Source organism: Callorhinus ursinus, unplaced genomic scaffold, assembly GCF_003265705.2.
Source record: "Callorhinus ursinus isolate GAN/ISIS: 27379988/994484 unplaced genomic scaffold, GSC_fseal_2.0 scaffold4, whole genome shotgun sequence".
Lineage (NCBI taxonomy): Eukaryota > Metazoa > Chordata > Mammalia > Carnivora > Otariidae > Callorhinus > Callorhinus ursinus.
Genome location: NW_027397066.1, coordinates 3,230,554 through 3,254,567, shown reverse-complemented (window position 1 = coordinate 3,254,567; position 24,014 = coordinate 3,230,554). Strand labels below are relative to the sequence as shown.

At 61.6% G+C, this 24,014-nt stretch overlaps 1 protein-coding gene across 4 annotated transcripts in view; it reads left to right on the top strand.

Annotated features, from left to right (window-relative positions):
• The window catches only part of SH3TC1 (SH3 domain and tetratricopeptide repeats 1), a 44,553-nt gene extending 21,681 nt beyond the window's left edge, over positions 1 to 22,872 (top strand). For 3 of the 4 annotated variants that reach the window (XM_073891365.1, XM_025887267.2, XM_025887265.2), the window contains 14 exons: positions 1,180 to 1,285; positions 2,077 to 2,223; positions 2,809 to 3,019; positions 3,909 to 3,985; positions 4,759 to 4,954; positions 7,381 to 7,514; positions 9,887 to 9,928; positions 11,561 to 13,216; positions 15,218 to 15,398; positions 16,397 to 16,547; positions 17,680 to 17,802; positions 18,496 to 18,646; positions 19,459 to 19,655; positions 21,763 to 22,872. In XM_073891365.1, coding sequence (XP_073747466.1) covers positions 1,180 to 1,285; positions 2,077 to 2,223; positions 2,809 to 3,019; positions 3,909 to 3,985; positions 4,759 to 4,954; positions 7,381 to 7,514; positions 9,887 to 9,928; positions 11,561 to 13,216; positions 15,218 to 15,398; positions 16,397 to 16,547; positions 17,680 to 17,802; positions 18,496 to 18,646; positions 19,459 to 19,655; positions 21,763 to 22,020 — 3,630 coding nt within the window. In that variant the 3' untranslated portion in view covers positions 22,021 to 22,872. The remainder of the gene's footprint in view (positions 1 to 1,179; positions 1,286 to 2,076; positions 2,224 to 2,808; positions 3,020 to 3,908; positions 3,986 to 4,758; positions 4,955 to 7,380; positions 7,515 to 9,886; positions 9,929 to 11,560; positions 13,217 to 15,217; positions 15,399 to 16,396; positions 16,548 to 17,679; positions 17,803 to 18,495; positions 18,647 to 19,458; positions 19,656 to 21,762) is intronic. The other variant, XM_025887266.2, reaches the window with a different exon arrangement.
• Positions 22,873 to 24,014: the final 1,142 nt, after the last annotated feature.

Genomic DNA, 24,014 nt, shown 5'->3' with positions numbered 1-24,014 from the left:
GGGGGCCCGGGGAGGTGGCCCGTGCGCTGGGGGTGAGCCTGGCTTCTCGGGGGGCCCGGGGAGGTGCAGGGTCTCCAAGCCTGAGAACGGACAGGGGACAGGGGTAGACCCAGGAGGAGGGCCTTTGATGCCCAGGCCTCTGTCCCTGAGGGGCCAAGGCCACAGATGGTGGCACCGTGACTTGTCCCTGCCTGTTCTCCTGGATGTCTGTGTCAGGGGCCACCGATCACACCGCAGTTCTGGCCACACGTGGTCCACGGTGCTCCCAGGTCCCCTCCCTCTCTCCGTGCCCCCCACCCTGCTGAAACTGTTAAAGTCCCTGTTATGGGGAGCAAGAAGGACTGGTGTGTGCTGATCTTACTCTGATGATGGAGCCAGGCCCCTGTTGGCCTCTGCACAGTGGACACTCTGGCAGGATGGTGGCCGAGGAGTGGGCTGGGCAGGGCGACCTCTCCATGACAGAGGTCCTGGGGCTTAGGGCTAGGCAGCCACCAGGTGACCTTGCAGCCAGCCCTCCTGACCTTGGCCTCTGTGAACCCAGCTCCCTCAGCCACCTGTCAGGGATGCTTACTTGTTACCCCACAGAGCCAAGGAGCAGAGTACCGGAGTACCAGCCCTGTGTGGCGTCAGGCAAGGGGCTGAACCCCGGCCATGCCACGCGCTGAGGGTCAGACCTTGGATAAGAAACGCGGCCTCAGTTTTCAGTCTGTCAAGTGGAGTGCAGAGTAGCACCCCTTCCCCAGCACACACTCTGTGCCTTACAAGTGCTGGAGTGACGCTCCTGCCCAATCGCCACCCGGAGCGTTCATGGGATGGGAGTCAGAGGAGAGGGGGTGCCGGCATGAGGACGGATCCCTGCGTCGGTGCTGCAGGAAGGGCTGGGAGGCAAGGCTGGGTTGCACAGGGCTGAGAGGCCAGCCTTCGGGGAGAACCTGCTGTCGCGGAGGGCAGGGGCTGGAGCATGGAGCCCGCAGGGGCTCTGGGAAGGAGCAGGGCTTGGCACAGGTACTGGGGAGCCACGGCTGGCTTGAGAGCCCCAGCCTCGGGCCGTAAAAGAACCGGCTCTGTGCTTCCTCGCCTGCCTGGGTCACTTGTGCAAAACGCCTCTGTTGTGCGGCTCTGTCCTGGCAGCCAGATGCCTGAAAGCCCCCCGCCCGGGACTGTTGTTCTTCCCCATAGGAGCTGTCGGCCAGGCTGCTGTCTATCCACAGTGACCAGGATCGGATTGTGGTGACCTTTAAGACTTTCGAGGAAATCTGGAAGTTCTCCACCTACCATGCTCTTGGTAAAGTGGGGTTCTTCCCAGAGCTGGTTGTGGGGACTCCCCTTAGAGGACACTTGTCACACACGGACGAGCACTTGATGTCATAAATCAGGCTTCAGCACAGCGCCGCTCACAAGGGCCGGGGCAGTGGGCCGCGGGAGTTAGTGCTCACCCGCTCTCAGGGAGAGATGGCATGACCGGAGGGGCGCAGAGGCACAGGGTCTGTGCGGAGACCCGGGCCGCCTTCCGCGTCCCTTCCCGCGCTGCGCTGTGTGCGGAATTTTGTGCAGCCCGACCCCGAGGGAGGCTGAGCTCAGACCCGCTGAGGACAGACCGGGTTATTTCCAGCCCGGACAAAGAGCTTGCTTTCTACAGCACCCTCACCCGTTGGGAGGCGTCTGTGGGGTCCGGCTGCATCCTCTGGGGAACCGTGCTCCGCCACCTCGGTCTGAGCCTGAGAGAGTGGAAAATAAGAGTGACAGCGTCTTGAGCATCTTGCGCGGGGCCTGTGCCAACTCCCGAGTGCACTTGGCTCTCCTTGAATGCTCTTGTCCCATCTCATGGATGAGGAGACTTAGGGTCATTCAAGCGACTTGTCCTTGTCCAAACTCGCCAGGGCACAGGGAAGTCCAGGGTGTCGCCCACGGTCACGGTCGGTCCACTCACACCCCAGACATTCAGACCTGGGGCCTGAGTCGTAGATGGTGCTGCGAGTCCCTGAAGCAGGACAGGGATCCCCCAGCACCGGGGCCCTGAAGGCTTCCCTGCCTCCCTTTGGAGCCTGCTGGTGACCCAGCCTGTCTGGCCCCCAGGCTTCACTCATCACTGCCTGGAAAATCTACTCGTGGACCAGGCCTTCTGGCTGCTCTCACCCAACGAGGACGAGGAGACAGCCGTCCAAGTCCACGTGGACCAGGAGGCCTTGAGGCTGACGCACGAGAGCCTCCTCGCCCAGGAAGGTGTGCACCGCGTGGTGACGGTGACGTGGGCCGGCCCCACACTGTGCTCGGGATGCCCAGGGGACGAGGGCCTGGAGGCTCTGGCGTGTGCGGGGACACTGACGGGGCCTCACACAGGGGTACATGGGGGGACCCTGGCCGTGAAATGCCCGGGCCCTGTCACTTTGCTGTAAAGACCTGGTCAGGCCCCCAAGAAATAATAGTGAAAGTGTTTCACAGCAAGCGGCACCCCCACCCCAAGGTCCTGACCCGATATTGCTTTGTGTGCCGTGGTGGCCTGATCATGGGGTTCAAGTCAGCAGCAAACGTAACCCAAAGCTGCCTGTCTTACCCTAGCCTCAGAGAAGAAGCGAGGGGGCCGGGCTCCCAGGGGTGGTCCCAGCAGACAGGAACCCTGGCCTCATGGGTCAGGCCCCTCAGGGATACTGAGGCCCTGAGGGTCTGAGGCTGGGTGAGGTCTGAGCAGAGCCTGGGGCCGGGGAGACCCTGCAGGGCTGCCTTCACACGTGTCACCTGGCAGGACAGGTGGGTCCCACCTGGCAGAGCGCCCAGCCACCCTGAAGGATACCGTCTGTCACTTTGAAGGTCCTGTCTTCGTCCTGTGTCCTGACCACCAGGTGCGAGTGAAGACCAGCCCCCGGGGTGCAGGGAGCGGCCCCTGGGCCCGCAGGCGAGCCTCGGGGGTTCCCCAGGGAGAGGCAGCCTTGGCAGTGGACTCCTCCGCTCCCAGCCCCGGCACGTTCTCCGAGGAGGTGGCAGCGGCGGCCACTCCAGAAACTTTGATTCCATTTCATCAGTAGGTACCGAACCTTGTTTCTGTGCTTCCTGCCCGGCCTGCGCGTTGTCGGGCCTCACGGAGACCCCCCCCGCCCCCCAGGCCGCGGCCCATCCGCAGGGCAGAGGAGGTGGACAGGGGCCCCCGACAGATCCACGCGGGTCCCTCTTCTGCGGCTTCCCGTGTGTGGCCATGGGCTGCCGCCTGCGTGAGGCACTGACATTCCCCACCAGGCTGTCCGGGCAGGAGGGTGCAGCCAGAACTCCTGCTTCATGTTCTGGCTCATTTTAAGTAGTCGGCTCCATGCCCAGTGTGGAGCCACACACGGGGCTTGAACTCACAACCCTGAGATCAAGCCTTGAGCTGAGATCAAGAGTCCACCGCTTAACCCTTCTGAGCCCCCCAGGCGCCCCTACTCTGGCTTGTTCTGGAAAGCTTTTGAGGGAACGAGCTGCCAAATGTGTAGCCATAGTAAGGAGGCACGAGGCAGGAAAAGGCTGGGGTAAACAAGGATGGGTCGCACGTTAAATTGCTGCTCACGTGCTGGATGTGGGGCATTAACTGGGCTTGGAGCTTCCTGGCAGCCAAAGCAAAGAGAGAAACTCGATGACCTGATGTTCAGAAGCTGTGAACTAACAGGCGGTGGCTCAGCTTCTGTCCTGGACGAATGGAGGGAGGTCCCCCGGAATGCCAGCCTGAAGCAGGGCAGGAGGCACCTGGGCTGGGCAGCACGGGGCTCCCTGCAGGCTGTGCCATACACCTGGGCCTGAAGGCCACACACGTGTGTGTGTGTGTGTGTGTAGTCAGGCAGGTGGTGGGATTCTCTTGGGTCCCTGGGGGCTGCTGACCTGTCCAGTTGACTCAGCTTGAACTTGCCACACACCTGAAATCCTCTCTCGTCCCACTCCAGGTGGGCTCTTAGGGTCCCCTGGGACCCCATCGATGACTCCGTAAATGGACCTGTGACATCGGACATCCCACTGATGGGTAAATGCTTCCACTGGCCTTCCTCCCCTGGGAAAGGGGTTGGCAAAGTGGGGCGGGCACCAGCATTCTGGAAGCTTCTGTGCTCACCCTGAATCCTCCCCAAGCCGGAAGAGGTAGCTAGAATCCTCTCTAGTTCATGTTGTGACAACTCAGGCTCAGAGAGGTCCCACAGGCTGATCCAGATTTCATTTTACACGGTACGGCGAGGCTGGGTCGGGTCCCTGTCACTGCCTCCAGGAAGCCCGAGTGTCGCCCTCAACAGGCCAGCCATCAAGCACGGCTTTCTCTCTGGCTTGCACAATCAACATGCCGGAGGGCCCTTGCACGGGTGGGCTAGGCTCCGGCTGAATTTGCACTAATGGAGGCTCTTGAAGCTTAGCTCTTCGGGCTTCTCTTGAAAAGACAGCATGGGCCTTCGGCTTGGGCTCCTGGCTCCAAGCCGCTGGTGCAGGGAAGGCCTTGTGTACCTGCTCAGTGAATATAAGGCCCCACGGGAGAGGAACCTATGTTTACAGCTGCATCTGCCCCGGATGGGCCCCAGCCTGGCCTTGCCGGGGTGGGACAGAGAAGTCCCTGGCCTTGGAGGTGGACGGCCCTGGGACTCAGTTTTTCCTCCTCAGTGTGGGGATCAAGTGCCCCCTCCAGGAACCACTAGAGGCCCAGCCCCTTGGGTGCAGTGGCCATGCCTCATTGCAACCCCGACCACCCGTTCCCGGCAGAGGGCCACCCTGAGTCTGCCCCTAGCGCTGACTGTGTGACCCCCCGTCCTGCAGCCACGGGCCTGGCCACGGCGGTGGCAGACTACCAGGGCTCCGGGCCTGAAGAGATGACCTTCCGAGGCGGCGACATCATCGAGGTCCTGGGCGCCCAGGTGCCTGGCCTGCCCTGGTGCCTGGGCCGGCACACGGCCTCGGGCCAGGTCGGGTTTGTGCGGACGAGTCTCGTCAGTGTGCAGGGCCAAGTGTCTGAGTGAGTGGCTGAGGCCCTGCCCCCTCCCGAGCCCGCCCTTCCAGCCCTGTGGGGAGCCTGCCGCCCTCGCCCTTGGCTGACGCCCAGGTGACAAACTTGGACATGGTCTTGGACGGCGCTCCCTTCCCTGTCCCTCCCCCTGGCCACTGTCCAGGCCCGGTTCCCTTGTCCCTGGGTCTGGCTCGGCTTCCTGTCCGGACCCCCGTGTCCTTCGCCATGTGCAGCTGGGCAGGAGCTGTTCCCTGAACTCCAGCGTGGTCCGGGCGCTGCCGTGACAAAGCACCACCTGCCAGGGGCTGAGAACGGCAGAGGGCAATTCTGTGCCAGTTCTCGAGGCCACAAGTCCCAAGTCAGGGTTCGTGGAGCCACGCTTACCCTGGAGGTGCCAGGGGAGGATCGTTCCTAGTTTCGTCCAGCTCCTGGAGGCTGCAGCGTTCCTGGGCTTGGGGCCGCATCACCCCAATCTCTGCTGTGTCCTCACGTGCCCCCCCTCCGCCCCCAGGGGTCTGTGCATCCCTCTTACTAGAAGGTCACCCGCTTTTGGATCAGGGCCCACCTACTCCAGTGTGACCTCGTCTTAACTAATACACCTGCAAAGACCCTTTATTGAATAAGGTCACCTTCTGAGGTTCTAGGTGAACATGAGTGAATTTTGAGGGACACTATTCACCCTTGCACACCACGCCACTCCCTTTCACAAAGCCCTTCACGGACCCTGGGCCTGTTCTTCAAGGCCCCCCGTGACCCAGACCCTGGTGACCACCCGTGTCAAAGGCTGACACTTGCCAGCAGAGCACTTTGAGTCCAGCTGTGCAGGTCTGTCCGCCTTCAAGATCGACCGCGTGAACATGTGCACCCCTGAGTGAGACATCCCCTCCAACCCGGCCTTCCCATTTTCCAAGTCCCCTCTCCAGTGGCTCTTCCCTGGGGATGTGCTCCTCTCCCTATGGACCCCCCCCACACCTGCTGATGACGTGCCCACCCCATCTGGGGAATTCTGAGCGTCCCCAATGTGTGGCCCCGGGCAGCAGCACGGGCGTCGTGGGAGAGCGGTCCACAAGCTCTGCCCATCATTTGGGGCCTTTCTGTTCCCCTGGCCCTGAGCTTCCGTTGTGAAGACCTCAGTTGGGGAGCCCAGAGAAGGTGGGTGTATGGAAAGGCCTTCACTGGGTCTGTCGCCGGCCCCTGGGCCTGGCCTCCCACACACGTCTGCAGGGGATCCTCTGGCCTCGACATCCGGGTCATTCACAGACCAGCGCCTCCCAGACAAAATCTCGAAGGCCGCTTTGGCTTGGTGAACTTAAAAGTGTTGCACCTGCTCGTCAGGAGCGGCTCAAAGCTTGCTGGCCTGGAGCTGAGAGCTGCGGCTAGAGTGACGTTTCCCGAAGTGCGTACCTCCCAGCATTCCGTCGCCAACTCGGCAGAGCTCCCGCGAGGTGGGGACGCCCCCGCGTGCCCGCCTGACGGTCCGCACTAGGAAGGCACTGCGAAATCTGACCTTTCCCTGTTGGAATGTGTTTCTGCACTGACTTCACCTTCAGGACCCTCTCTCACAACCCCAGCGGCTGGTGTTCCGTGGAACATTGTCTGGGGACCGTCGGTCTAGACAATTCCTGTCTCGTCCAGGGGAGGCCGCATCTCTGCGCAGACGGCCGGGTTTGCGTGGCTTGCCTGAGCTGGGACGGCTGTTGGAGGCGATCTTGCCAGTGTCCCAGGCATGCCTTCCAAACCCAGAGAAAGTTCCAGACCACGTGGCACCAGCCTCGCCACCTGAGTCCCAGACAGTTCCTTCAACTCCTTGACCTTCGGGATGCTGCGTCCCTGAGGAACACAGGCCTGTTGTTTTGTCGGATGTTCCAGACGTCGCTCTGAGATTTTCTTCAATGTCTCCAAATAGCTCCTTCCAGTTTCCAAATGCTTTTCAAAGTTTCCTATTAATGCTGCTAATTTAGTCCTACAGGCACAACTCGCCTGTTCTTTCTCTCCCTGCTCTGCTTCCTGTTTTCCATCTCCCTGACCTGGCACAGACTCACGCTCGGTGTTTGTGTGGGGTGCTGCAGGGAGCACCCGCAGAGGCCGTATGTGGAGCCATGGGAGCTCAGGACCGAAGGGACTAATGTCTGCCTGCAGCTGTCACCACCTGCTTTGCAGGGGAAGGGGCATTTGAAGTGGGGCGTTGCAGGCTGCCTAGGAGCTCACATTCCCTGGCTGCCACGACCTACTGGGTCCATAGCCACCTGTTCTGCTCCTGGACGTCTGCCTCCAGAGGGATGAGGCAGCCTTGAGGACAGATCTGTTTTGTTTCTGTCTTCATCATTGGGCACAGAGCAGGGGTGAGGGTCCTGTTGCTCAAATGAGAGAGTGGAAATGGGTCTTTCTTAGGAAAAGTGCTGTCTTAAATAAAGCACCTTTTTTTTTCCTTCCAGCCTGGAAAATGTGATTTTTCTCAATGAGGAAGAAAGGTCATTCTTCAGCAATGAAGGACGCTTTTCGGAGGAGGACGCCAGGCAGCTACTGGGGAGGGCATCCGGCACGGACGTCTGCACGGTGTACAGCTTGGGTAGGTGTGGGGTGTGGGTGGTGGGGCACTCCGCCTCCCGCGCCTCCCCCTGGCTGCAGGGGCGTCACAGGACCTACAGCCGGCCGCCCCCTCCCGCCGGGTGCTCAGGACGGTTTCTGCAGGCAGATTCGCAGAGGGACGGGAGGGTTTGGAGGCAGACCGCTTTCCCACAGGGCCGCACCAGCTGCTGGCCGCCAGCCCCGGGCCAGGACGTGCTACTGTCCCCTTGGTGGAGCATGACTGTTCGGCTTCTGTGCACTGCTCACAGCAACCCCTGCCCCCCATCCCCCTTCCAGGAGGCCCAGCTTCATGCGCCAACCCCCGGGCAATTAAAAGTGACCAGCAGATGGTGCTACTCCTCTGGGACGACTAGGGGCAGCGGGCCAGACACAGATGGGGGCACAGAGAAAGGGACAGGGAGATGCCTCCGTGTGGCCCCGAGGCTCCCTGCTGCCCGGGGAGCGCTGGCCTAAGAGTCACAGTCCCGGGGGGGGGACAGGGTGGCACACAGACCTGGGGTTGGCTCTGCCCACGTGCCACCTCTCCCACAGTGTGCGTGGGAGTGACTGCTCTCCCGTCACTACGTGAGGGGCCTGGGCTCGTGCGACTGTGGTCTGGCCGGGTTGCCTGACCACTGGAGGGCCAGGGCTGGACCCTGGGGCTGCCACCCTCTAAAGACAATGCTGCTTTCGCCCCACCACCCTGTCCTCAGAAGGCAGGGCCACAGCTGAGGTGGGGAGTGCGTGAGCAGCAACAGAGGGAATGGCGCCGAGCAAACTTGCTGGTTGATGGCTGTGGGTGCAACGTGATAGCCGGTTCCTTCAACCCGCGGGTGGGGGGGAATACAAGTGTGTGCACACACACATGTACACACGTGCACACACATGCACACACACCACACACACACGTCATGTGCACACACCGACACATCATGCATGCACATACTTACACATCATGCATGCACATACCTACACATCACATGTGCACACACCTACACATCACACGTGCACACACCGACACGTCATGCATGCACACACCTACATGTCACGCATGCACATGCCTACACATCACGCATACACACGCCTACACATCACACGTGCACACACCGACACATCACGCATGCACACACATGCACACACCTACACATCACACGTGCACATGCCTACACATCACACGTGCACACGCCTACACATCATGCATGCACACACAGGCACACACCTATACATCACACGTGCACACACCTACACATGCATGCACACACATGCACACACCTACACATCACACGTGCACACGCCAACACATCACATGTGCACACACATGCACACACTGACACATTACATGTGCACAGCTGTACATCACACATGCACACACCTACACATTACACGTGCACACCTACACATCACACATGCACACGCCTACACATCACACGTGCACACACCTACACATAAAACGTGCACACACCTACATATCACACATGCACACACCTACACGTCATGCATGCACACACATACCACACATAACGCACACACATCATGTGCACACACCAACACATCATGCATTCACATATTTACACATCACACATGCACACACCTACATACCACACATGCACACACCTACACATCACACGTGCACATGCCTACACGTCATGCATGCACACACTGACAATCACACGTGCGCGCGCACACACATACACACATTGCCCGCGGTCTACATGCTGACGCACACTGCGGGAGCTTCTCCACCAACAGCAGAGTTAAACTTTCTAGGTTCCCACAGATTGGTTTCTCTAAACAGGCAAACTTAGATTTCAGCTGAGCGTATAAGGCTTAAGCCAGCCTGGCATGCGATGTCGTCTGTTTTAGGAAGGCTGTCGGCACCCCTCAGTGCAGGGGGGCTGTTCTGGGGGTCCTCTTCCTCCGGGGGCCGCAGAGCTTCCCACGAGCCTGCACGTTTGTCGTAGGTGACTTCACACCTCATACGACTTCGCAGCCAGCTGCTAGCGTTGGCCTATTTTCAGGAGATGGAAAGCGAGGCTTAGGGAGGGCTGGCCCTGGTGAGAGAAGGGTGGGGGCGCCGCGGAGCTCCCCTCTGTTCCCGGGGAGAGCCGGTGAGGCCGAGGGCTGCCCGTGGTGGGCAGCGCACCCCCGTTCCCAGAGCGGTGGCCGCAGAAGCACGCGGCCTCTGGAGAGGGTGGGGTGGGGCAGAGCCTGCAAGATGGGGTTCTCAGCCCCTCGACCGACCGGGGGATCCCCCAGCTCCGCAGCCCCTCAGGCTGCCCGAGTGTTCTTGTCCTGGTGTCACCACCCCTTCCTGACATGGCCCCTCCCAGAGGTGCTGGCCGAGGGTGATGCTTTGCTTCTCTCCCATTTCAGACAGATTAGAAGAAGCCGAGTTTGGCCAGCTGGAAGAGCAAGGTAGGTTCTGTCCACAGGGCAGAGTTCCTATGGGGACGGGTGGGGCCTCGGGGGGTGCTGCCAGGTGGAGGCTGCAGAGCTGAGTACAGATGGGGTGCTGGGCGGGGCCTCACACCTTCATGGGGAGGGCGGGCAGGTGGGGCGTCCGGCCCTGAAGGGGGGGGTGGACGAGGTAAAGGTGAAGCCCCCCACTGCTGTGGTAGTCGGTCCCCTGTGAACACGCCAGCCCTCCAGCTAAGGTGGGGGCATCCTCTCCATTGCCTGACCTGAGCCCATGCCTGACCATGGGCTCCTTTCTTGAAACCAAGACCAGCTGAATTTCTCTGCTTTCAGAGGGTGAAGCAGGTACAGGGCCTGTATTTGGAGCTTCGTGCTGCAGAAATCCCTCTGGGATCTGCCTCTTCTTCCCCACGGAGCTGGTTAAGGGAGACCCCCTCCTCCCTCCCACACCACCATCTCATCCCCCCCAACAGAGGGTCTGCATCGGGGAGATCCTGGGGACTTGAATGCCTGAGGTCCCGTTGGGATTCCCTGGGAATGGGGTCCACCTAGACACAAACAGGGAAGGGACACTTTGGGTATTGGACAAGGAAAGTTCTGGATATACCAGGGCTACTCCCAGGCCCTCCCTGCAGCCCGGGGCTTGCTGAGTGAGGGGAGGCAGGACCTGCCAGCATTGGAGGGGGTGCATTCACACCCACACATTAGGTAGTCAGGTCAGACATTTGCCCCTGAACCACACTGAATTCTTTTTTATTCCTAACCTTTAATAAAGAGAGTTAGTTCTGAACATATTTTTTGCACGTGAACTCGAAACACAAGAGTCTTTAGATGCTGGTTCTTTCCTTCCAAACACATTCCCCGTTAAGCTCATGTTTTCCCAACAGGAAGCTCAGCCCTGGATGTGCCTTCAGGCACTGGCTCCGTCCAAAGCCAACAGTCCGGTGGGCGGGCGGCTTTGGGCAGTGGGCGCCCCCAGATTCTCCAGCACCTTGTCCCTTTAGTAGCTGTGGACCTCGGATTCTCAAACCAGCAGGGGGGAAGGTGGAGACTTGGGGGTCTGGGAGCCATTCCTCATCTTTCCTACCAGACATGCTCCCAGGTCAGAGCTGGACAGAGGTACACAGACATCGCTGTCCTCCAGCGGTGCTGGTTTCGTCCATTCTGTGGGTGGCTTGTGAGCACCTGCTGATCCATAGCTCTGATTGGCTCATAATGACTTTTCACGGGGGCCCTGCATCTGACATGAGACCCCCAAGCACTGGGAAATCCCACGGAGGCGGTTGTAGCCAGGAACGTGGACATGTCTGTCCGTTAAGTGGCTTTAATTGTTTCTGGAGGGGAAAGGACTCTGAGTGATTGCGGAGTGGTGCTTTCAAACGGGAAGCATAGGAAGGGGTTACTGGGTGAAAAGTTTGGCCAAACCAATCCCTATTCTTGTAACCATGTTTGAGATCTCCCTGAGTGCCGGGTGCTGGGCTCTGGGCTCGGCGTTTCACGTAAATTTTGATGCTCAGGTAGGGGAGGCTCAGGCAGTACCTGACAGGGACACTGAGGCTCAGAGGGATGTCCCTACCCCAGTCTGGACCCAGATCAGACTCTAATCCATCCGGGGGGTTTGGTGCTTTGCAGAAGTGCCTCAGCCTTGCCTGCACCCAGAGCCACGTGAGACCCTCCAGAAGGTGAAGAATGTTCTAGAACAATGCAAGTCCAGCCAGGGCTGCCCCGAGGAGCCAGTGTCCTGGGGTCTGTGCACGGCGTCCAGTGGTGCAAGCTCACGGGAGAGCGAGGAGCCCTCCTTCGGCTTGGACGCGGGGGCCGACTGGGCCCACCCGGAGGCCCTGGGCTCGCTACTGCTGTTCCTGGATGCGCCTGGGTACAAGGCCTGCTTCCGTGGCCTGTACGACCTCTCCCTGCCGGGGCTGAGCACCCTGTTCTGTGGCTTCAGCAATGAGAAGGAGCTGGCCGGGCACCTGGCACAGGCCCGGGGGGCAGCCAAGAAGGCCGGCTTCCCCATGGCGCTCGCCAGGCTCTGCTTCCTCCTGGGGAGGCTGTGTGTGCGCAGGCTCAAGCTGTCCCAGGCCCGCGTGTACTTCGAGGAGGCTCTGGGGGCGCTGGGGGGCCTCTTTGGCGACCTCTTCCTGGTGGTAGCTGTGTACGCCAACCTGGCCACCGTTCACCTGAAGCAGAAGAACAGGGACAAGTGTGCGCAGGTGGTGCCCAAGGCCTTGGCCCTGCTCCTGGGGACGCCCAGCCACATCTGCAGCACCGAGGCCGAGTCGGAGCTCCTGAGGCACGCCCTGCGCCGGGCCATCCTCTGCCGGAGCCCCCAGGCCGAGGCCCGGGCCTGCTTCCTGCTGGCCAAGCACCACGCTCGCCTCAAGCAGCCCGAGGAGGCGCTGCCCTTCCTGGAGAGGATGCTGCTTCTGCACGGGGCCTTGGGCTCCCCGGAGGCCTCGTGGCCCGCGGACGGCTACCTGCTCCTGGCGGACATCTACAGCCGCCAGTGCCTGCCGCACCTGGTGCTCAGCTGCGTCAGGGTGGCCTCGCTGCGGGCCCGCGGCTCGCCGGGCAGCTCACTCCGGAGCGCGGACCTGGTCCTCCGGAACTCACCCCGGCTCCACCGGCCGCCCTCCCAGACGGCGCACTACCTCAGGCAGGCGCTGGCCTCCGTGGCCTCGGGCCCCCTGCGCGGCCCCCTCTGTGCCAGCCTGGCCCAGCTGCATAGCCGCCACGGGCAGCAGGCCAGGGCCATCTCCTTCATGATGCAGGCCATGGAAGCGGCCGCGGGGACCGGCGGCCGCCTGGCCGTGGACTACGTGGTGGCGCTGGCCTGGTTGTACGTGCTTTGCGGCCAGAGCGCGGTGGCCCTGGACATCCTCGAGTCCGTCCTGGACATGGCGGTGGCCAGTGTGGACCAGGAGGGCGTGATCGCCAACATGGCAGCCGTGGCCCTGAGGAGGACGGGCAGGACCCGGCAGGCGGCCGAGGGCTACTACCGCGCCCTGCGAGTGGCCAGGACCCGGGGCCAGCTGCGGAACCAAGCGGTGGTCCTGGCCAATTTCGGGGCCCTGTGCCTGCAGGCCGGAGCGGGGGGCCTGGCCCAGCACTACCACCTGGAGGCCGTGAAGCTCTTCTCGCGGCTGCCTGGCAGAGAGTGCGGCCAGGACTTCACCTGGGTGCTCCTGCGGCTGGGCCGCCTGTACACCCGCAGGGCCCTTGCCCGACAGGGCAAGTGCTACTACGAATGGGCCTTTCTGGTTGCTGTGGAGACGGACCACTTGGAGGGTAAGCATCAGCAGCACCCGGTTCCCGGCCCCGCTCTCCTCCGGGTCGGGGTCCACGTGCTGGCTTCCTGGGAGATGACGTGTTTTCTTTCCATTTCTGCCCAGAGCACGCCCGGGGTTTGCGACCTGGAAGCAAGCGGTGGTTTTCCCGGCATCCAGAGTGTTGAGTGGTGGAAACCTGCAGATATCTGCAGGTGCCTTTGAGGCTGGCTGGGTGGCGGCTCTTGGAGCACGCCAGGCTCTGTGCGGGCTCCACTGGTGGCCAAATGTGGGAAACTGATGCCCAGGTCACAGGAGGCACAAAAGGGGGTACTCCTCGTGATGATGGGAGGCTCCTGGCCCCGACTCATGGGACCTGAGGGTTGAGGAGGGTTTAGCCAAGCATGGGATGGAGGGCAGGCAGAAGATGCAGCCCTTGCAAAAAGGCTCTGGGGTGAGTAGGCTGGGCCATGCAGGGAGATGCAGAGTTTGGGGTAGTTTGTGTTGGGCGGTGGGTGGTGGGAACCCAAGCAGGGGCCAGGGAGTCCAGACGGTGGCCTGGCATTTTCCCCGAGAGCACTGGGGAGCCACTGAGGGATATGGGACACTCACTGAGCCCGGAAGGGGACCCTCTGGACCCCTAGGGGGAACCAAGAGCCAGGTCCCTAGACGTGCCCTGCAGCCTTGGGCACGTCCTGGCTGCGCTCACAAGGCCCGCTGTCCCCCTCCCCCCGTGCTAAACCTCAAGGACACTGAGGGCCACTCTATCCTCTCTGAGCTGGTTTTGGTAGCTTGTGTCTCCCTGGGTTTGTCCGTTTTATCGAGGTGGACCTTTGTCGGCATAAATCGTTCTTCCTCTTTTGTGCCTTTTGTTTCTGTCAGATTCTAACAATTCTACAGCTTTTCTTGGTCCATTTGGTCATCTTCCCAAAGACCCATCACTCAGTTTCATTCATATTCTCGGTTTTTCTCGTCTCAATGTTACTATTTTACCTTTGTTCTTGAACCTTTGTTGTCCTTCCTTTTGCTTGCTCTGGGTCTAGTTACCTCCTCTTTTTGGTGGAAGTTTAAATTTTTTATCTGAAATTTTTCTTTCTTAATGTAGGCATTTAGAGCTAGAAAGTCCCTCTAAACGCTGCAGTCCTGCATCCTGTAGGTTTGGGTACGTTGTGCCTTTATCTCCACTCATCTGCAAATACCGTCGAGGTCCCGTTGTGATGTCTTCCACGAGCCGCGGGCTGTTGAGGAGCGCATTCTTTGCGCCCACATGTCCGTGAATTTCCCAAACTTACTTCTGCTGATTTCTGGTCTCGCTCCATGCTTTGTAAGACACCCGTCCCCTCACACGTACTGAGAATTGCTCTGGGACTCGGCACATGATCTGTCCCGGAGAACGGGACGTGTGAGGTCGCATGCGTCACGGGGTTGTTCTGATCATCTGTGTCCTCCTTGATGTCTGGATCGGTTTGGTGGGGAAAGCGCTCGACCACCCTCAGCCCCCTGGTTCAGGCAAGGCAAGTAAGGCTGTGGGCTCGGAGCCTGGCTCCGTAAAGGAGCTGGAAGCTGGGTCTGAATCCCAGCCCCACCGTGCGCTGTGCGCTCCAGACCCGGTACTCTGCTTCGGACTCAGCGTGCCCGCCTGCAGCGTGGGGAGGCTGGCGCTGTCTGCCGGTCGGTGTGGTGTGAAGGCAGCCCCTGTCTGGCCGAGAGGGGTCTTGGGAAGCAGAGGCAGGCTGCCCAGTGTGCTGGGAGGGACTGGCCAGGACCCCCAGGCCTGGGAATCGTGGAAGTGGTCAGCAGCGTGTCTGTGACTTGCTCTGTCTGGGCTCACCACAGTGTGTGCATTGGCTGTGCAACCTTGAGTAGGTGGCCTAGCCTGTCTGAGCTCAGTTTCCCCATCTGCCACGACCCTAGCTGGAGGCACGGAAGATGCAGGCACACAGCAGGGGCCTTTGAGCCCTGCAGATGTCCCATGTCACTGCAATGCACGATGGTGACGTGCTCCTCCTGTCTCCCCGCCCAGGCCAGCTGCGAGCCGTCCAGCGGCTCTGTCACTTCTATAGCAGAGTCATGCCCAGCGAGGCCCAGTGCGTCGTCTACCACGAGTTTCAGCTCTCGCTGGCCCGCAGGGTGGCCGACAAGGTGCTGGAGGGCCAGCTCCTGGAGACCATCAGCCAACTCTACCTGTCGCTGGGCACCGAGCGGTAAGGACACCGGCCCCGATCCTGGGGCAACCTCTCCTCGAGGACCGTTTCATTCCTAGTGCCAGGCTCTGAGCTGGCGGACCTGGGGGTCGTCCCGACCAGGGCTCGTGGGTCCCAGGACAGCTGTCCTCCACCCACACACCTCCCGACCTCCCGATGGAGGCAGCGTGTGCGTTTCTGGGCCATTCTTCCTGTCCTGGTGGCTTTAGTAAGCTGACCTCTGCCTGCTCTGAGTCTCCTCCGGCCAGTCCAGCCCTGGGCCGGGCAGCCTGTCCCAAACTGTCCCCTCGGATGACACACACAGTGGCCACACGGACCTGAAGGATTCTCATCCACGGAGAGGTAGCTGGCTGTCCCACCTGCTTCTTGTGGGCAGAGTTTCAGGGTCACATGTCCAGAGTGATGCCCACACTGAGTATCCTGATCAGATGGGGTAACAGACGGCCCGGGAAGATCACTGATCACCTCCCCATCCAGCTGGGGACTCACTGAGAGGCAGGGAAGGCGCCACGGGCCCCTCTCCGCCTCCACCCCACACCCTTGGGCCTCAGTTTCACAGCAGGACTAATGGACAGTGACCTTGATCGATGCTTTTCAAAGCAGGGTCCCTGGATCAGCAGCATCCATGTCACCTGGGAGCCTCCTGGGAATGCACAGTCAGACCCCACCCCAGACCTGCTGAGTCCGAAGCTCTGGGAGCAGGGCCCGACAATCATACCCAAGTTTGGGAACCACTGGCCTACATTATCTGTAAATCTCTGCCCAGCGCTGATGTTCCAGGCTGTGGCTGGAGGGGTCGTGGGCCTGTGTCTGGGGAGTCGGGGTGGGGTGCAGAGACAGGGTGGCCTGCCCCTCCTCCCCATTCCCTCCAGAGAGCCTCCTTTACTGTTGCCGGATGCGCAGAAGTCACCCGACAGGCACTGGGAAGAGCCTGGTGTGCTCGCTTGCAGGCCACCGGCCTGGGAGCGCCCGCTCTGACCAGCCGGCTCTAATTCCAGGGCCTACAAGTCCGCGCTGGACTACACCAAGCGCAGTCTGGGGATCTTCATCGACCTCCAGAAGAAGGAGAAGGAGGCGCATGCCTGGCTGCAGGCAGGGAAGATCTACTACATCCTCCAGCAGAACGAACTGGTGGATCTGTACATCCAGGTGCAAGGGTGTGGGGTGCATGCGTGCACACTCCGCTCCCCGGCTCGCTCTCCTTCATCCCAACCCGCTGCGGGCACCTGCTGCTTGCCAGCCGCCCCTGCCACCCCCACCCTGGACCCCCCGCCGCCCAGCATCTCCCACAACAATCCCAGCTCCCGGGACCCAGATGCCTGTGCCCCTCACCACGCCCACCACTGTGTTGGTACACAGCAAGTGCTCAATAAACATGCAGATGATGTGTTCACTCAACTGACACACAGAAGAACTTGCTTCGGCAGCATATGGCCTGTCTCCTTAAAAAACGCATTCATCACAGGAGCTCCATTTCCAGTTGAGTTCCCAAATGTGACATGATTTTGAGTAAATTGAGAGGCTCGTGAAACTCATGAGTATTTTCATTTTTGAGCACCTGCTGTGTACTTCCCTGGTCCAGGGGCTGAGGATCCCAGAGCGGGAGCTGATGGCTGGGTGGCGGGGGGGGGGGCAGTTCTGACAGCTCTGACTCGGGGCCACCTCGGGGCTGTGGGTAGGGGTGTGGTGGTGCACGCAGGAGCCGCCGGGAGGATTCACAGGGGCGAAGGCCAGAGGTGCATGGGAGTGCGGTGGGTTCTGGATTGCCCGCGGGGCTAGCCCACTCCTGTCCACTCGTGGTGCTTGTTGAGCACCTGTTAACGCGCCAGGCACCTTGCTGGGCCCCGGATGCATGGGAGAACCAACAGCCTTAGCATCCGGTGGGAGAGACGAGCAGGTGTTGCCAAGGCCCGCGGAGGAAAATAAATAGTAGAGGGGAAGCTGGAGGAGAGAACACCAGGGTCCGGGAGCGGCCAGCAGGACTCAGAGGCCTCTCTGAGCTCCGTCCCAGAGGCCTCAGCAGCCCACACCTGCCAACTCCCGAGGCCCCAGCTGGATGGTGGTCCCCCTGTGATGTAGTGGGAGCTGATGTCCCCAGCTGCACAGGGACTGGAACCAGGCCAGTCCCTGCTGAGGGACGGAGGTGTGGGAGAGGAAAGAGACACCCAGCGCAAGTGTCGTGTGTCCTCAGGGCCGCCTCAAGGGCCTGGGGGCGGCTGGGGAAGCTGTGAGCTCCCTCCAGAGCACCGTGGGTCTCATGAGAGTTCCTTCATGCCCACAGGTGGCACAGAATGCGGCCCTGTACACGGGGGACCCCAACCTGGGGCTGGAGCTGTTTGAGGCGGCTGGGGACATCTTCTTCAATGGGACCTGGGAGCGAGAGAAAGCGGTGTCCTTCTACCGGGTGAGCTGGGTGATGAGGGTGGCCATCCACGGGCCGAGGCACAGGAGTGGGCTGGCAGAGGCCTCCCACCTGGACTGGAGGGCTGCCCCATGCACTTGCTTCGTTTCTGGGTGGTATCACCTGGGGTGATCTGGACCTCCACCCCCAACCTGGGAGGGAAGGAGAAAGCAGGGACTGTTTGACGGACAGAGGCAGCTTCAGGTCCTCAAACAGCTGGGAGGCAAGTCCTGCTCCATCTCGCAGATGAGGAAGCTGAGGCTCAGAGAGACAGAGGACAGCACGTCAGTGGGGGGACCAGCACCGGGGCCCAGGGCTGTAGGAGCCTCCCAAGGAGGCGGGCTTCTCCCTGCCCGCCCAGCTCACGGGGTGCAGCTCCGCCCTGGGGTACAGAGAGACATGCATTTTTAGAGTGCGGAGGGGTGTTGGATACTCCTGGCCAGGCTCTCATCACCCGGGGGGTGGGGGGCGGTCTGAGGTTATTGAGATGGGCTGCAGGTCACACCCCAGCTTGCTCATGGCCCAGTGGCCCTGGGACTGTCAGGGCCTCTCCAGGCTGACCTTGCCCTCGGGGGCCGGAGCTGAATACAGACGCAGGGATGGTGGGGTGGAAGCTCCCTGCATGTGTTCAGGGCCCTGGGGCGGTCCTGGGCCGGGCTGGCCACAGGTGAAGCCTGACCGCTGCCTGTGTGGCAGGATCAGGCACTGCCACTGGCCGTGACCACAGGGAACCAGGAGGTGGAGCTGCGGTTGTGCAACAAGCTGGTGGCGCTGCTGGCCGAGCTGGAGTCGCCCCACGAGGGCCTGGAGTTCGCCCACGTGGCCCTGGCACTGAGCATCACCCGGGGTGAGCCCTCGGGGCCTCCGCCTCCGGCACCTGCTGGGTGGGCACAGAAGGCCAAAGCCCAGGACGCCTGTGGGGCTGCTCGGGGCTACAGCTGCCCTCTCTCCGCCGGGGGGCTGGGCTGAGCGGCCCCAAATCTGCCCGGGGGATGGGTCGGGGTCCCTCTGCCTGTCCGCTCTGTGGCTTCCTCCGCCTCTCTCCCGGCTGACCAGGAGGCCGGCTGGTGGCCCTGCATTGTGGTCACCCCAGGCTTCTCTCCCGTCCCTGCACACATGCCTTACTGGTGTCCGACACCGCACTCTGCCAGCCCCGCTGTTCCCTGGCTGGCCATACCCTGGTCCCCTCAATGCCGGGCACCCTCTGTCCCAGCACCCCAGAGAGAGACACGCAGTGGGTGTGCAGCAGGGTGTGTGTGCAGGCCCCACGGGGAACGGGGAGGGATCTGGAGACAGCCGGGTCTGGCCACGCCCCAAGGGTGGGGGGAGGGGGCTCCTGCTAATACAGCAGGAAGGGGGCCTGTCGTGTCTGCAGGTTGGCCGGAGTCCCAGTGCTTGGCGATGCACAGACTGCCTGACTCTGTGGCCTGCTGTCACCCCCTCCAGGCAGCCGTGTGCAGACACAGAGCTGGGACGTCCACCTTCCTGACGTGGACAGGGCACAGGCAATATTAGGCCCACTGTGCAGATGGGAAGACTGAGTCTGGGGATGGGAAGTGACTGGCTGGAGCTTTGAGACAGTGTGGGCGTGGGGGCTGGAACTGGTCTGTGCCCCCCACCCCTGTAACCTCACGTGCGCCCCCTCCCCTGCGTCCCTAGGAGACCGACTGAACGAGCGAGTGGCCTACCACCGGCTGGCGGCCCTGCACCAGCGGCTGGGCCACAGTGAGCTGGCGGAGCACTTCTACCTCAAGGCTCTGTCGCTCTGCAGCTCGCCCCTGCAGTTCGATGAGGAGACCCTGTACTACGTGAAAGTGTATCTGGTGCTCGGTGACATCATCTTCTACGATCTGAAGGTGGGTGGGGGCGGGGGGCAAGGGCTCGGAGCACTTGGCGTGGGATCGCACGCAGACCCCCAGGTCTGGGTCCTACCCTCCTCCAGCATTGGCCCAGGTGTCTGCCCTGTGGAGCTCCAGGCCAGGCCGTGAGGAGCAGGCGTGGTCAGCAGACACCGTCCCAGGCCCTGGAGCCGGGGCCTCTCCCCCATCTGCTCCCAGCCCCGCAGCGGACACAGACCGGAGCCTGGAGAGGTCTCCCTCGCTCCCCTGCACCCCCCCGATGCCCATCGCCCCAACCTGGGGATAGCATTGCACTGCACCGCGTCCCTGCGCCGTGTTGGCTGAAGGGGGTGCGCCCCAGCCCAGGGCTGACTTCTCCCCCTTCACCTAGGAGCTGGGGAGGACACTGGAAGACCCCCCACTCAGTTGGTGGCCCCCAACTCCCTGCCTGGGACAGCTTTGGCTGTGCACTAGTGACACCTGGTGGCCAGAGGTGGTCACTGCGGCCTCCTGCTCTGTCAAGAGTCCCGTAGTTCTTGGGGAACCTGTGGGCAGTGGTGGGTGGGTACTGCAGCTTAGCCTCACTGCATTCCAGTCTGTGTGGTCCAGGCTCTTTGATATCCAGGCTCTGTGTGATCTAGGCTCTGTGTGATCCAGGCCATGTGTCCTCCAGACTGTGTGTGATCTAGGCTCTATGTGACCCAGACTCGGTGATACCCAGGCTCGGTGATATCCAGGCTCTGTGTGATCCAAGCTCTGTGTGATCCAAGCTCTGTGTGATCTAGGCTCTGTGCCATCCAATCTCCTTGTGATCCAGGCTCTGTGTCATCCAAGCTCTGCACGACCTAGGTTCTATATGATCCAGGCTCTGTGCCATCCGGGCTCTGTGTGATGTAGACTCTGCCTAGATCATGTGCCATGTGCCATCCAGGCTCTTATGGTCCTAGCTCTGTGCCCTCCAGACTCTGTGTGACCCAGGCTGTGTGTTTTCCAGGCCATGTGCCATCCAGACTCTGTGTGATCTAGGCTCTGTGTGATCCAGGCTCTGTGACAACCAGGTTCTGTGTGATCCAAGCTCTGTGTGATCCAGGCTCTGTGATCCAGGCTGTATGTGCCCCAGGCTCCTGTGTGATCCCAGCTCTGTGTGGGTGGCTCTTCACATGCTTTACCGTTCTAGAGGAGAGGTGCCCCCACAGGACAGGGCAGAGACTGAGGCCGGGCATGGTCCATTAATCAGAGTAGGGATTGGGAGCCTCATGGTGGGGATCCAGGGCCCGGGACCTCGGAACCCACACCCTTTGACCCAGTGACCCTGCATGTTCCATGTCTGTGCCTGCTGTCCCAGGCTAGGCTCTGCACTGAGCCCTCCCCCATGTAGGGGCCGTGGGGGCTGGGGTCGGGCAGGCCTGTGGCCCACCTCAGCTGTGCTCCTTATACCCAGAGCCCTCGGTTGGCTGTGACATAATGCTCCTGATCCCTGGGTCATCTGAGGATGGGGCCACATAGAGCTTAGAACCCCAGGTTCTATGAGATTGATGACTAAGCAGCTCTGCACAAGAAGGGGAAACTGAGGCTGGAGAGGCGAACACACTGGTCTAAGACAGGAGTCAGGGAGCGGACCCGGGTACCTGACCTGATGCCCAGGCTCTGGGGACAAGACCTTATCTCTCCACAGTCTCAGGGTGCAGGAAAGAAAGGTCCCTGGGCCCGGGAGGCTGGGGTCAAGGGGCCTCCCTGCCATGACTGCCATCAGCACCACATCTGTCTTCACCACGAGGAGATCTTGGAATTCCATCAGGGCCCTCGGGCCTACTTCATCCCCTCCGGCACATGCCCAGGAGGCAGAGAGTCTCCTTGTGGCTCCCGTACAGGACAGGCATGCACACACACAGATACACACCACCCCCCAAGCAAGCACCCACTGTGGCCAGTTCCTTAGTTGGGATGTCCCCTCCTCCAGGAAGCCCTCCCATTCTGAGCGGTGTAGGGAAGGGCGGGGTCTGAGTTTAGCGCTCCCTCAGGAGGGGCTGGGGTGGGCAGGTCGGGGAGGCCAGGCACGGGCAAGCCCCTGCCTGCACCCAGGCGCATTAGCGCCGAGTCTGGCAAAACGCCATCTCCCCTTCAGGACCCCTTCGACGCGGCCGGGTACTACCAGCTGGCGCTGGCCGCGGCGGTGGACCTGGGCAACAAGAAGGCCCAGATGAAGATCTACACGCGCCTGGCCACCATCTACCATAACTTCCTCCTGGACCGTGAGAAGTCCCTCTTCTTCTACCAGAAGGCCAGGACCTTTGCCACTGAGCTCAACATCCGCAGGGTCAACCTGGCCCCAGAGCGGTGCTGGGGGCGGGCGCCCTGGCTGGCCCCCAGCGCCCTGCCCTGAGGACTGCTGTCCCCGCCTCTCCTCGTGTCTCTGCGAGGCTCATTTTCTGGGAAACGGAGGCACGGAGGTGGGGGTCACATAGCAATACGTGATTTTGCAGGAGTCTGCTCGAGCCTGCAAGGCCCCGTCCCCTGCTCTGCCTCCAGGGGAGTGTCCAGGGCCCAGGCCCCGTCCCCAGGGACCACCCTGCGGCTGCACCTCGTCCGCGGCAATGGGCTGGAAGGACTGACCCAGGCCAGGCCCCCCGGCTGGCCCCCGACGCCCAGTTCCCCCATGTCAGAGTGAAGATGGCTGTGGGGTTCTTTCTTCCTTACCCGTGCCCTTGCCGTGTGTCCGGCTCCGGCTCTGACTGTAGTCCTCAACGGCCCTCACGGGGCCTGCACGGTTGGGGCTGTTAAAGTCTCCATCTCCAGTGCAGGAGGGAGAGGGTGGGTGCCCGGCCCACCGTCACACAGCAGGTAGGTGGGGCCGAGCGCACCGCCTGCCCGCCTGCCCAAGGGACACGTCTGCGGTAGGACCCGAGGGCGGGTCCGAGAAGAGGGTGTTAGCACGTCAGTGTCCCGAAGGCAACAGAGACAGGGCAAGGGGAAGGTGGCCCCAGGGCTCCCCGACCTGAGCGTCCTCTGGTCCAGCCCCACCGGGCCTGTGTGTGTGGAGCCTGCTGCTGAGCGTGTTTAAAGGGCCGCCAGGTGCCGGACCCTCGATTTACAGGCAGGGACGCTGAGGTCCAGAAAGGCCGTGGGTCTCCTGGCTGGCTCTCACCCACACGGCGTTATGTGAATCTCTTTCTCTTTAATTTATTTTGTTAAATATGGTGAAATTTACATAAAATTAACCATTTAAAGTGGACAATTCAGTGGCATTTTGTGTATGTACGGTGATGTGCAAGCACCACCTCCACCCAGTCGGAAAACATCTTCATCTCCTCGTGGACACCCGTGCCCCGAAAACATCACTTCTCGTTCCCCCTCCCCTGAGACCCTCCTTTAGCAGAAGGGGAAACTGAGGCCGGCAGAGGGACTGGCCGGTGGGGCAGAGGCTCTGCGCCCAGCAGAGGCGGCAGAGCCCGGAAGGCCCCGAGGAAGGGAGGCAGGGGAGCTCCACCGTCCTTCCTGCCCCTGAGGTCCGGGGGAGCCCCCAGCCCCTGCCCTGCTCAGAGGTGGCCTGCAGGCCTCGTCCCGGCCGCTCCCACCAGGGGGCAGCAGAGAGACTGCCGAACTTTCCAACCTTGACCCCAAACTGCCGTCTCCGGGCTGGGCGTGGAAAGTGGGAGGAGGCCGCAACAAAATTGAAAACAGGACGACCTGATGACCCGCACTGGTGCGGCAGCACGGCCGGCACAGCGACCCCAGCCCGGATCTCCGAGGTCACTGACCGCTGGGCAGCGCCTGGGCCTGGGCCTGCAGCCGCCCTGTGACGGTTGGGACCCGCAGACCGGGTCACTCGGGGGCCCACCATCTGCCTGGGAATCCGCGCCTTCCCTGCCCTTCCTCGCCCTGTCGCCCCCATCCCTCCCCCCCCCCCCCCCCCCCCCCGTCGGGCCCCCAGGTCCCCGGGGCAGCAGACTGACAGTTCCAAGGGGAGCTTCGGTCATCCAACCCCTGGGTTCCCATCCCAGCCTCCCACTGAGAGGCTGGGGATTTGGGGTGAGTTCATTTCTCTGAGCCCCAGTTTGGTCAAAGCTAAAATGGGGCTGATGACCCCGGTGTGGGGAGTCGAGTGAGGATTCATGAAGCAGAGGGTTCGGCGCCAGATCCAGGGCTGAGAGCCTCCTGTTTGCTTTCGATGATACTTAACACCGCAGGAAGAGCGCCAACAACCACAGGCTACGGAACTCTGAACCAAAGGCTGAGTCATCTGGTCAAGTCTCTCAGCTTCTCAGACCCTCCTCTCCCTCATCCATAGCCAGAAACAAACCCTACCTCAGGGTCCCGAGGAGGAGGAGCAAAAACATGCCAGGCACAGAGGGGCTCGCAGAATTGGGCAGCCGGTCC